Source organism: Rhamphochromis longiceps, linkage group LG5, assembly GCF_057381845.1.
Source record: "Rhamphochromis longiceps isolate RC_006_pf linkage group LG5, R_longiceps_female_GT1.1, whole genome shotgun sequence".
Lineage (NCBI taxonomy): Eukaryota > Metazoa > Chordata > Actinopteri > Cichliformes > Cichlidae > Rhamphochromis > Rhamphochromis longiceps.
Genome location: NC_140561.1, coordinates 9,545,956 through 9,559,079, shown reverse-complemented (window position 1 = coordinate 9,559,079; position 13,124 = coordinate 9,545,956). Strand labels below are relative to the sequence as shown.

At 41.3% G+C, this 13,124-nt stretch overlaps 1 protein-coding gene across 2 annotated transcripts in view; it reads right to left on the bottom strand.

The window, feature by feature from the left end:
* Positions 1-2,455: 2,455 nt before the first annotated feature.
* cntn3b (contactin 3b) overlaps positions 2,456-13,124 on the bottom strand; it is a 56,303-nt gene continuing 45,634 nt past the window's right edge. For both annotated transcript variants that reach the window (XM_085405667.1, XM_085405668.1), the window contains exons 17-23: positions 11,376-11,446; positions 10,757-10,988; positions 10,217-10,326; positions 8,861-9,047; positions 7,252-7,364; positions 6,986-7,151; positions 2,456-6,471 (exon numbers count right to left, since the gene is read on the bottom strand). In XM_085405667.1, coding sequence (XP_085261793.1) covers positions 6,227-6,471; positions 6,986-7,151; positions 7,252-7,364; positions 8,861-9,047; positions 10,217-10,326; positions 10,757-10,988; positions 11,376-11,446 — 1,124 coding nt within the window. In that variant the 3' untranslated portion in view covers positions 2,456-6,226. The remainder of the gene's footprint in view (positions 6,472-6,985; positions 7,152-7,251; positions 7,365-8,860; positions 9,048-10,216; positions 10,327-10,756; positions 10,989-11,375; positions 11,447-13,124) is intronic.

Sequence of the window (13,124 nt, the reverse complement as noted above, 5' to 3'; positions counted from 1 at the left end):
CAACTGGATTTTCAGTGGCGATCATTTATATGCATAATAATTTGCAGTTCCTCATAAATAGTGTAAAACTCAAACATGGAGGTCAACAAAGGGTGAAAGCAAATGAGGCACCTTTTCTGAAGAAAAAGCACGAGTTCAAATCCCACAGCTTGTCTATTACTTAGAGACAACCCCAGGTCAAAAATAAAGGAACTTCTATTCTTCACAGATACTGTGCCTGTGCCGGGCTAATGATGGGGAAAATGCACAGCGGAGAAGGCAGTGCAAAGCTGGGCTTTGATGAATCGGGTGATTATGTTCTGAAACACTCCTTTGCTCTACAAACTGCTGTAGCACAAAGTAATCCTGTTTAGATCTCACTGACTAAAAAGACCTGCTTGCCAGCGATGTGTGAATCCCAAAAGTAGAAGCTCTCTCCTCGTCTTGCTTTGGATTATGTAAGGAGTTTTTTTTAGTTTAATCAAGCACTACTATGATGTTGCCATTTATGTAAAGTTAAAACGTCTTATTACTCGTTACATTGTGCTTGATATTTTCAAAGTCCCTCTGTGAATTATCAACAGCAGCATCTATATGTTTTTTTGTGCTACAAATGTAGGACCTGGGATTAAAACTGGGTCATAAAATTTTATTTTATGACTAGAAAGATTCCTAATGTGTAACTCTCTTTAATTTCCTTGCATTTAATAACATATCTTTAGTTTTAGAGTAAATTTAGTTGGAGTTCTTGTGTTTTAGAAAGTGAACCATTTTTTCATTGTATTTCCAAATGTCTGTTTTGCATGGCACTAAATCATTAGCCTTTTAGCTGAAATGCTGTTATCAAGGATTCATTTGCCATATTGTGATAAGTATTGATTAGGGCCGACCCCTGTAAGTCAAAGTCTTGACGCCTCAATCGAACGCCTCGGAGTCTTCATGGCGAGCTTGTCGCTTTGTCTCGACAAGTCTTCAACTAAGTGATCATATTAGCCATTCAGTCTGAACTGACCCATGGAAGAGTTCCTGAAACAACTTATACGAGTCTGACGCCAGAGATGCACTCCATCACACGACAGTGAGAAGTCGATTAACTTCAGAATGTGACTGTAGCTCATAATAACAGCTTTGACCTATGGGAGAGTGCAGGCTTGTTTATGGATATCACAACTGATGATTGAAGAGTAAAGCTCAAATGTGGTTTGTTCTGACAGCCTGTTCTTGTTATCAGCTGACCCTTTCCCCCTAAGGAACCTGCGTGATGTAGGTCCAGTGTTGTAGCAACCTGAGCATATAAGAACATTACAAGCAGCTGAAGGCAATGTGAAGTGCACGGTGATAGCAATGATCAAGCTACTTTAATCAGCTATAAAGCATCTGGACACAATTTAGTTTCAGTGTAACAGGTGTCCAAACGTGTACGGTTTGCTGGAAGGAAAAAAAAGAAAAACTTTACCACACACCACTTATCAGTACGCACTTGGGCTGAACAGTAAAACTTACCATCGGCAAAATAAATGCTTTAGCAACCAAAAAGAAATATAACTACAAACTGTCAGCACAAACTACAGAATGTTTTACAAACAGCAAATATCGCTATAACATTAGAAACTGCCAAGTCTCGCTCAGATGAGGTGCGAGTTATTTCATAACTGCTGTAAATTTAATCTTTTTCTTTAATATGCACACACTGTTTAAAGTGAAGCTAAATGAGTTTGATTTGAACAGCCAACGGCAACACACGTGCTCCCTGGCTCATTAATCCAACAAAGCTTTACGGCAGCCTGACATTATATGTGGCCTCCTTCAATTCTACTGACAAAATCCCAATTCTGTGGGGAGGCCTATTTTTGATATAGAAAAATATCCCTTTTTCCACAGTTAAAAGGATTTCTTACATATCATTTAACCTAGCTGGATTAACCTGGTAGGATGCTTGGGGCAAATATTTGCACAGTGGTCCCCGTTGACCCCCTTCTGCGCTTCCTTTTTTTGCAGTGTTTACAGCACCCTGTTGTGCAAAATTCCACATTGCACATAGTGACAACTGCAACTGCATAATTTGCCCTGAGATTCAGAAACTAAGCAATATTCCAGCTGGAATAAACACATCCCGGCTCCATGCAGGTTTTATTGGTGTTAGTCAGTTTGTGGTAATTCTGTTAAAACTTAATTTAGCTGAGAACAATTTAAACAACAATAATAACACTCAGGAATAGCTCAGCTAATAACATAGACCTTTTAGTTGTTATTGTACTTTGTTGTAGCAAATTCTCATACAAATATGCAATCAATCAAATTACCAAACATTCACTAGCACTTTAGGGCTCGGGGGCCCCCTGGGGTCCTTGTTTTGGATTCCAAATTAAAGAAAGCTCCTTGTATGTTAGTAACTGGCTAAAAGCAAGAGAAAACACCAGCAGCTGGAATAAACATTTTTATTAACTTATAGTTTTAGAAAAAAACTCAACACAAATTCACAAACAATGATTAACATGCACAATTTTAGTATACAAGACAGTACAGTTACTTTTCAATATGAAAATGCCATTCTACATGTCAGTATCTCACAGAGATCAATGATTAATACACCAGTATTAAGGTCAGAGAACACACTATAGAAAAGCAGTAAGGTTGTCTTTGATGGCCATATTTAAAAAAGAAATATATGCAAGCTATATACACTGGACCTGGTGCACTTCTAGCAACAACCACAAAAAACCAAACTGACTGAAATGACTGAATGGATATAAATAGATACGTTGTTGCTCTGTGTTCAATACATTTCAGCCACTCCAATAATCCCTTTATTTCTTCAGATTGTACTTTGTAGTATTTTTTATAGCACAAGGTCAGAAACAATACTTTAATTTTCTTATGTGAACATGAGCAGACGTTACACATTAGGCTCAACTACGTCTATGTAAATAAAAGGCAGTTTGAGAAACTGCCACATAATTACGTACTGTAAATTAATAACCTTTTAGCCTGCAATCTGGCGATGAGGTTACCTTATTTGGATATTAATGGAAATATTAACACCACTCAGAAACACGCAAGCTGCTTTGAGGCCCGGTCACACCAGAAAACTGCACACCAAATTCATAAAACAGGCATCACAGCTTGACTGGCCAGTTTGTGAATTACTGGACATACTGTGGAGTTAGGACCACGCTCGAGCTAGGGCTCTTAAATCCTTCTGCTTTCTGTCTACTGGGTTATTTATTCCACGCTGTTATCTTGTTCCGAGGATTCACTCAGTGAAGACTTACCAAATGGTAGAAAAGGTTTGGCACTAGATTGGCTCCAGAGGGAGACATATATGATTAAAGACTTGCCTGACAATCAAAGCAGACTAGTGAAGAGCTATGGAAAAAAAAGGTCAGCACCTCAAAAGTAAAAATCATGTGATATACATGTAAAGTTTATGCAGCAAAATGCATAATATGCAAAAACACGAAATGTGCAAAGGAAAATGCCACGACTCTCACTTTCTTCTTGTACGTGAACTATAATTTCAGATACTTTGGTCCAACTCATTTTCATAGGAGAATATTTTAAATTTTACTTTAGTACATAGCTGCAAACTGTCCATCATATTTAAGTATTGGAATACAGATAGATGTATCTGTATACTGTACAGCACTTATAGATTAAACAGTATAGATTAAACAGGCATGTGCACCCACCTTGCCTTGGTGGGTGCACATGCCTGCTGAATCCATTTATGCTTTAAATCAGATAAAATCACAAACGTATTTAGCTGGCTCATCCAATTTAGCTCCAACCCGGGGAAAAAATAGCTAGCTAGATTGCAAACTGCCAGGTCATTAGTACTGTCATAATGGGACATTAAGGACACACAGTTTATGCAAGAGAGAGGATTCGCACCACTGAAGCTCACAGAAACAGATCTTTTGTTGCAGGATACACTTAAACATACTGCAGTTAAATAAAAGTTGATAGTGCAGCAGAGTAAATTAGCCAGGCTAGCTCCCCCTATTTGGATTCTTATGCTGTAAGCAATGTCAGCGCCACCAAAAATTCACCCGTGTTTAACTCAAGGCAAGAAAAGTGACTGCACTGATCAAAGCAAGCCTGAACTGCTCTGGAACTGAAATTTCACCGTTTTAAATGCTGGTGTGACCGGGCCTTTCTGCTCTTGGAAAGAAAGATACAGTAGTACTGCTGCTGGAGCACGACAGGGTTTGTTTTGATGTGCAACTCAAAAGAATAAACCAGCTAATCAATTTCAGGTCACTGCTCCAATTCAAAGTCACAATCTACAAGTACACTACAAGCGGAGCAAATACAGTGATTTCTAGTCAAACCAAAAACACAACAACAACAGAAAATAAAAAGAATGTCTTTGAAGTCTTCCGATAGGGAGAAAAGTAGTGGAGGACATCTGAAACATCACTGACTGTAACACAACAAGTGCAATAAGAACACGGCCATCAGTCAATCAAGCAGCTGAATTGTGACAGCTGTAATAATGGGGCAGGAAAATCAATATCCCATTGACTGGTCTGCAGCAGTCTAATCAACAAGCGCGGCGCTTTATGAAACCAGTCAAGGAGCGGATAGGACAGCCTGACTATGTCGGACTTTTTTTACGAGGCCGCTGGGGTCCGCACACCTGCTCAGACATTTAAGTGAGGACATCCAGTCACCTTGCATCAATTCCTTGTGCTTTCATTCGACTTTGAGGTGGGGACTTTAGGGAGGGAGGGGGAGTAAAGAGTGCAAAATGCAGACGATGACAGTCTCTAGCTAATAACCGTACGCAGCCCCGTGTTCGGCAAAGGCACAGTAATGTGTAGCAGTTGGGTTGACTGTATCCTTCCACGTGAACATTGTCAGGACCCCAGCAATCACACCTCTGCTTTTACTTGGGTGGCTTTTGACAGACTCATCCACATGATAAAAAGGCGTGAAAAGTAGCTCCCTCAGCAGAGCAGCAATGTTCCTTTGTTAATGTTCAGCTTGGTATGTGTCCAACCGACAGCGATGAGGTGGGGGTAAAATGACAGCCATGCCTTTTGCTCCATTTCCAGTCAGGGCTCTTTCACCACGGTATTCGCATCAATTATTCTGATACCTTAATAGCCCATAAATTATGCTACGGATGGAGTCATACATTTATTATACCACAGACCATAAATACTGAGACCAGAATTTCCGTCATATATCTCAATCCATTGCGGCTTTCCTAAAGCTTCCAATCCCCTTTTGTCGTAGGTGCTCCGGTGTGTCAATGAAAATTTAATCAACATACCATTTCCGATAATGGGTTCTTCTACATGCCAAGGTTCCTATCCTTTCTAACTAATTTCTGCAGAAAAGAAAAGCAAACAATACCTCTGCTGCAACACGAATCTCTCTTCTAAGCTCTCTGAAGAGGAAAGAAAGAGGAAAAAAAATTAATATACCTCTACCGAAGGCACTGTTATCCCAAAGTCCACTGTGCACCGGGCCAGCTGGTCATCTGGGGTGTAGATGGTACATGTTCTCGATACGATGAACTGATCTAGTATACAGGTCGTCTAAATGTAGAGGAGGAACAGTACACATGGGATCTGCTCGACATTGAAATACCAAACGTTTCTATTCTCTGGAATCTGGGCTTTTTTTTTCTGCTAGGCTGAAAATGTGGATAGGTATTTATTATTTAGAGGAGCATGAAACACAGTAAAATGCCACGATCTATCAGAGTACTGGGAGGGGAAACTTAGCTCAGGAGCCTATGGCTCTTGAACAGTCTTAAGTTTATTTGAGTGCACAGGTTAAGTGGGATTTGGACACAGTTGATCAGTTGGCTATTCATCTTTCACACATTTGACAAAACCTTGTAGAACTTTAAGCCTGCAATGGATGTTTTTGTTCGAAAAGGCTGCACAAATACTGGATAAGTGTGGTTTTAATGACTTGTGAGATGATCAAGTATGGATGCAATCTATCGTTATATTATATCAATTTGCTGAGACAATAACTTCTTTTTTTCTTATAGGGTAAAACAAGCAGCCTCTGTTACCTACTTTGGTATGGACTATATATGTAAAGTCGGTTTTAAGGCATTAGTATCTCCAAAGATACTAAGATAAGTCATGTAGACATCAGAACTTCTAAAATGAAACCTAAAGCACGGTGGCACTTATGACACTGGAAAAAATACCAAAAGATTTCATGCACGCAAATCATCACATCTCTATCTGATGGTCCTTTAAGAAGAAGTGGCACGGTCTCTTTAAGAGTTTGGCGCAGTCCGGTCTTTTCCAGCCTTCCCCAGTCCAGCCGCTGAAACCCGGGCCTTGTGCCAGTCCAGTGGAGGGTTAACATAGGACAGGCTGACTGAAGGGATGGAGGGGGAGAGAGGGAGAGCACTCCATCGGCTGTGATTAAAGATCACCAGATGGAGCAGAGCAACGATGAGGACTGCAGAGTGACACAGCGGGCTGAGGTGACTCGCGCCCGAGCCCCGCGCTCCCATACCTGCAACCGAAAACCCACAGAGCAGCTCGTTAAGAACCAGAACTACCTCTCAACTCAAAGGAAGAAAACCCGCACTCTGCTGTGCTATCCTCTAAATTTCTGACAAGTCATCGTAAATCAAAAACCGAGCGTGACACTTTCCTATATCTACATTATTAGTGCCTTTCAACAGGAGAGGCTATCTAAGTATCCCGAGAAGATAAAATTGGTATCATATCAAAAGAGGAGAGCGCCAAATCGAGCTGCCTCACAATTTTGCACAGCAGCGGGATGGGAGCACAGAACTGCTTTATATGCTGCTGCGCTGAGCAGCCAGTCAACAAGGAATAATAACCCAATGGCAGAGATGGATGACACCGTGCACGCATTTCTAAAAAGGTCGCTTTTCTCGCACTGTCTATTACACCTGGTTGGAAAAGGATGCAATGAAGAAAAATTTAATGCTCTCTCTAAATTATGAATTCACCTGTAAGATTTATCAGTGGTTAAAAAAAGGAAAAAACAAGAAACTCACTTAATTTATGGATGTGGATAGGCTCACTTCCCACACCTTCGCCGCCCTCGCTCACGGCTTTGATCTGGATGAGATAGTTGTCGTTGGCTGAGAGGCTGAGCTCAGCAGTGGTTCGGTTGGTCAACACAGTAAGGATGTCATTGTAGCGATGTCTCTTCAGCATCACCTGAGGCAAGGGGGAGTGACTCCGGAAAATGAGCTAATGCAAACACCAACATTATTGTTTCTGGAGATAAATCACAGCTTTGCAAAATAGTGGGACTTACCAAATACCCAGTGACCTTTGACTCTGTCTCCATGGCTACTACAGGGTTCCAGTGCAGCGTAAGTGTGGAGCCAATCATGTTCCATTGTATGTTGAGCGGAGGCCGATCTGGAGCTACAAAAGAAATCAGAAGTAAGTATACAGAGGATATGCTGGTTGCCTTTTTTTTAAAAGCATCTTTCTGGAGAAACATTCAAATTCTTGGTTTTTGTTGAATTTCCAACAAAGTCAATAAACTGCACTGTAGACAACACTTAGTGATAATATGAGAAAACTGTTGGTGTCCCAAAACTAATGCTAGTGGAAGGCCAGACTGTACCTATCTCAGAGGCAGAGAGTCATTTAGCTGGAGTCAGGTTAGCCCTAACAAAGGAGAAAATGTTGTTGGAAACTCCTACTGGCAAGCTCTACCTCATCCTGACTGTTCATCCCGTTTTATTTTATCTTTTTCTTTTTTTTTTTTTTTCTCAGACACTCTGGGGATTCCTCACATGAGACACAAGGACCGTGTCACAAACTTAACAGAGATTTCGCTGGGTTTAAGTTTAATGCCATTATTTCTAATATTTCTTGGTGCTCGACAGCTTAGCTAGCTGGCTAATAACCCGAGCCATGCAGTAGCAGGACCCTGAGAGAAGTGAGCGTTGTCATAATGTGATATGGCACAGTCGTATCAGGGGCCCAAAGATAAAGTAAAAAGAATATTGGACACACTGCACTTCTTTTCCTGACATAAATGTTCCTTATATATTACATTTATCTTTATATTTGAACTGACTTTTCAACTGACTATGAATCGCTGACTCGGGATCCAAGTTTGAATACCACGAGTTAGTTTCATATCCATGGTAGTGGCTAACAATCCTCTCGACTTGCTTGAGGGTAAAAAGAATAAAACAAAATTGCCCAACCCATCAGAAAGTGATTCTTAAAGGAAATCTGCTTGATTTTTCAAATTTGATGTCCTAATGCAAACTGGAAAACTACTCTTTTGTATACTGCTCATCTGATGAGGAGAATACAAATTTCTTTTCTGTTATTTTTATCCCCATGTTATCGATATTTGTGTACTGAATAGAGTTTTTCCTGCTCTTTCCATTCTGAGATTTCCAAAATACATTCACATATTTTTATATATTGTTATAATGCCAGTTCATCTCAGAGGAGCTTATTTATAATAGAAGAGAACCCCAAAGATCAGACAAAGATCTCCTATAAGCAAGCTCTTGGCGAGAGTGGGGACTCCCTACTGTCCACAAGCAGAGACCACCAGCAGAGCCAAGCTCAGAGGGGGACAGCTTTTGGCTATGACCAGTTTCAGAGGTGTAAGGAAAAAACATAAGAGCATACAAAGATAGGAAAAAATAAGCACAAATGTGGTCTAAACCTGCAGGGGCTGTTTAAACAGATTTGCCAAACTAAAGACGACTTCCTGGATTTGTTGCAGGCGTGACGCAGTTAGGGCTACTTCTGTTTGGAAAAAGGAACAGTCTGAGCACTAACAGTAAAGCTGAACAAATGCAACACCCAGCATGGTGAGGACAGTCCAATGCCAAACTGAAGGTTACCATGTAAAGATACTTTCAATGTGCGTCTGGGGATGGACTCACGTGGTTTCTTTGTGGTGCTGTTGATGGGCACGGACTGTGGCCCAGGGCCAGCCGTATTGAAAGCAGCCACAGACAGGTAGTACGCCGTATTTGCTTTCAGCCCTGTGATATTAACCAGCGTGTAGTTTCCAGATAAGCGCACTTTGCCAATAGTGTCAGGCTTGGTGTCATCTTCCCAGTACATGACCTGGTAGGAGAAGAAGGGTAAAAAAAATGTCAGGCTCCCAGGTGCAAAGATTCAAGTGGTGCATTTCATTGCATTATTAAAATTCATAATCCATCGTGAAATCTGAAATGCTGTTTGTATTACAGAAAGGGAGGGGGAGGAGGTGGTGAATAATACATTTTTCACTAGTTGAGTCTCAGCCGCCCTACTTATATACAGAGGGCACTAGAGAGCCATATGATCACTGACCCAGGATCAAAAATTCTGCCTTAAGTCTTTCTAAGTCTAAGGAAAGTGGATCTTAAAGAAAAGAGGTTATGGATAAATCTTGAGAATATTGTTTTTAAAAGAATACTTTAGTTTAGCAAAGCATCAGGTCTGTAAAACTAGATGCTGAGCTAACTTTCCCTCAGGCTTTTAGCCAACACTTAGAGGTGCAGGTGACGCGATATTTGATAAAGCAAACTTGCCGCTTGCTGTGGGTCATCTTTAATGACCCTCATTTAATTGAAATGTGAAGCCTGTCCTACGGGATACCCCTGTTTTTCAATTGCCCATAAATTGTTGTATTTCCAATTTGTTTAATAAAGATCAGAAATCAAATCTTTTCAGCAGGATTATTAAATCTGAACGTCGACTGAATTTACAAGCCCAACAACATCTCCTTAAAAGCTGAGTGCCTCACACGTGTAGTCCTTGCTTTCCATACTGTTGGTGGCCTATTGAGATTCAGCAGCCCAAATCCACTTCAGAACCACATTTGGAGAATTGAGCTCTGTTCTGAAAGCACAATGTGGCCAGCACTATGGCAACTGCAGAGCTTTGTGCAAGGGGCCAGAGGTGACAGATACTGAAAGAGCACAGGAGGAGGGAGACTAAAAACAGCAAAGCCTTCTTTGCATTCTTGAAGCGATGAGGGATTTTTTTTTTCCTCTCATGGGTTCAGTGTTGGGGTGCCAAAGTATTGCGATCACTTTGTGATGGTAACGCATTAAACAAAATCTCTTCTGAGATATATGCAAAGATACCGGAGAATATCATAAGCTAAAGAGAGAGACTCATTTAAAAAAAAAACAACAAATAATGGATAAGACGGATAAACAAGGCACCGGGAAAGACCCACTTATCATGTTATTTGAAAGGGAAATAAAAAAAGAGAGAAAAGAATATGATTTTGTAGCAGTTCGTACCTCATATCCAAGCACTCTTTCAGGGATGGTGGGAAGAGCTTCCCAGCTCACTTCAATTTGTGCTGCAGACACACTTCTAGCCCTAACCCTCTTAGGAGCCACACTGGGGACTGCAGAAATAGAGCAGAAATGTGGTAAGAATCCCACAGACTCATCCAACACCATCACACACACTAATAGCAATAAGAGGTAAGGCACAAAATAGACCTGTAGTTTCACTGAAAAGCTATTTCCCCCGCTCTCTTTTAATGGGATCTGTGACTGACATAAGGGAAGACTATCTGCCCGGCAAATTCAATTAACAGGATACCTCCCTGACAGTGCGGTGTGGTAAGAGTCTGCTAGGATTTCCTGTAATCTACCAGCACGATAACTAATATCAAGTTGGCATTCCCAGCTTGAGAGTGGAAGGAAATAACAGCACTGGAAAAAAAGCAGCTCATTTCATGATTACTATTCAAGGTCATGGTTATAAGGAGGGAGATTATAGCTTATTTAAGCGTCACTCTCTGCCGCCAGGCTGAGAAGTCTGTACCCTACCTTCCTCTGCCGAGTACACGACGGCGATCGAGCTGAAGGGCCCCTCGCCTCGGTTGTTGTATGCCCCCACTTTGACGTCAAAAGGCGAGAAGGGTGGGATGGTGTCATTTCGGAAGACGTAACGCGCCGCGGGTGTGGAGATAACCGCTCGCGTCCACGTGACCGTGCCCACAGGCCTGAAGGCGATGATGTAGCCGAAGCCCTCTCCGTTCTGCAGTTCCTCGGGCACAGGCTGGGAGCAAAACACAAAACTATAGTGATATTAAAACGCATACAGACAAAAAAACAGACAGGCCCGTCTCTGCACTGTGCCTCGACTAAGGGATATTGTGAACAGACACAGCCCCTTTCTCAGCTGCCACCACCTAGAAGCCTCCACAAATGCCTTTTACCTTATCTTTTCTTTTCATATGTGATTGTGGCTAAAGAGCACAGTTCTTTCTAAAGAAAGTGTCCCCATCCCTGCTTTTGGAGGAATAAATGGCACTTGGGGGCTGAGCCAGATGAATGGTGTCTCCTTCTAATGGGGGTCATAAAATTGCTCCTTTCAATTCTGCACAATTAAGCAAAACCATTACCCGGCAATGGAGAGAACAGTAAAATGTGACAGATGACTTACCTCCCATGTTATCACTAATTCAGACTTTGTGCCGCCTCCACCTCCAACATCAGTGGGAGCTGTATCGGGAACTGAGAGGTAAAGCCCAAAGGGGAGCAATTAGAACACAGTTTACAAAGCTCAACGACAAGCCTCGACTTGTAACCTTATGACGAGTATGCCAGGCTGCAGATACTTCGCCTTCCATTTTACACCCCACAAATCCCCCACTTTGTGCAAACACAAGCATTGCAGAGAATAGTGACTTACAGACTTTGCCCAAATGTCAGCGTGCATACACCACAAGCCAAGATTTGTAATATTTTGCAAATGACATTTGACTCAACCCACTCCTTTTCAATTCCCATTAGGCTGTTTGTGCACTGCAGCGTGCTGGAAAAAACGACAGTGTAGGTGGAGGAGCACTCAAGCACGTCCTCATAGTATCCTTTCGTAAGTGGAGCCCTGATTTAGTAAGCAGCGTTTGTGTTTGAAGCCCAGGAGTGGTTGAATGCTTGGAATTGAGATTCCTTTTTTTTCCTACCCAGACTTGATATCCTTCTTTTTTTTGCCATACCTACAACTTTAACTACAATAAAACAATCATTATATATAAACAAAGTTATATGAAAAATATAACTGAAAAATATAAAATGTTATGATTTAGAAAATATTTGAGAGTTTCTGTAACACTTTAAGGCTTTGCATGCTGCTCTACTGAAGCAGAAGATGCATGTTTTAAGCTACGTACGCCAGGTCTGCAAAGGGGCTAAAAAGGGGCTATTTTCAAGAGACGGGGCAACATAGGATAGAGTAAAATGACAGGCTCATCAAAGAAGCCTTAAAATTGTTAAAGCGTACCCGTTATGCTTATTTGATGCTCTATATTCTTTGACTCTACTAGAGTAGCTTTCCATGATTCCCAGTTCAGACTAGTCCTCCGTTCTTGGTGCCTCAGTTCATCCTCTGTCTGAAATAAGCTGTTTTAGTTCCTTCTACAAAGTGAACTTCTAAAGCGAGTGATTTAGCCTATAAATGCTTCATTTTTAGTAAAGTGACAGAGCAAGAGTGTGAAGGATCCGTTTCCAGTTGACACAAAATCTAAGGTCCATAGCCAGATAGTTCTTCTCTATTCTGACCAGGGGCAAACACACAGGACAAGGTCAGACTTTACTCCAATCAGTAGCAAAAATGCAAAATAATATTTAGAAAAAGTATAAACCTTACAGTTTACCCCATAATAACAAAGTGATAATGTGCTTGAAATTCTTGCAATTTTTTTTTAAATAAAAGCCCAAACTATAACATGTACATAAGTATTCACAGCCTTTAACACATAAAACTGAGCTCAAGAATTGTCTGCAGACCTCCAAGACAGGACTGCACTGAGGCACAGAAACAGTTCTGCAGCACTTTAGGTCCCAATGAGCACAGTGGTCTCCATCATCTGTAAACAGAAAAAGTTTTGAACTAACAGGAGTCTTCCCTGAGTTATCAGGGAGAATGGCCTCAGTCAGGGAGGTGACCAAGAACCTGATAAAGTTCCAGCGTTGTACTGTGGAGAGAAGAGAAGCTTCCAGAAGGCCACCTATCCGGTTGTTCAGTCTGACGTCACTAGCCGTGTCTGGGTCTAAACTTCGCTGCAGGTCCATATATCAAACGATCACTATGGCATTACTGAGAGTTGAAAAACTGTCTAAAGTCTTTCATCTTTAATAAAATGATCAGTGTTCTGCTCTACCGGGTGTAACAATTGAGTTTAACATCCAG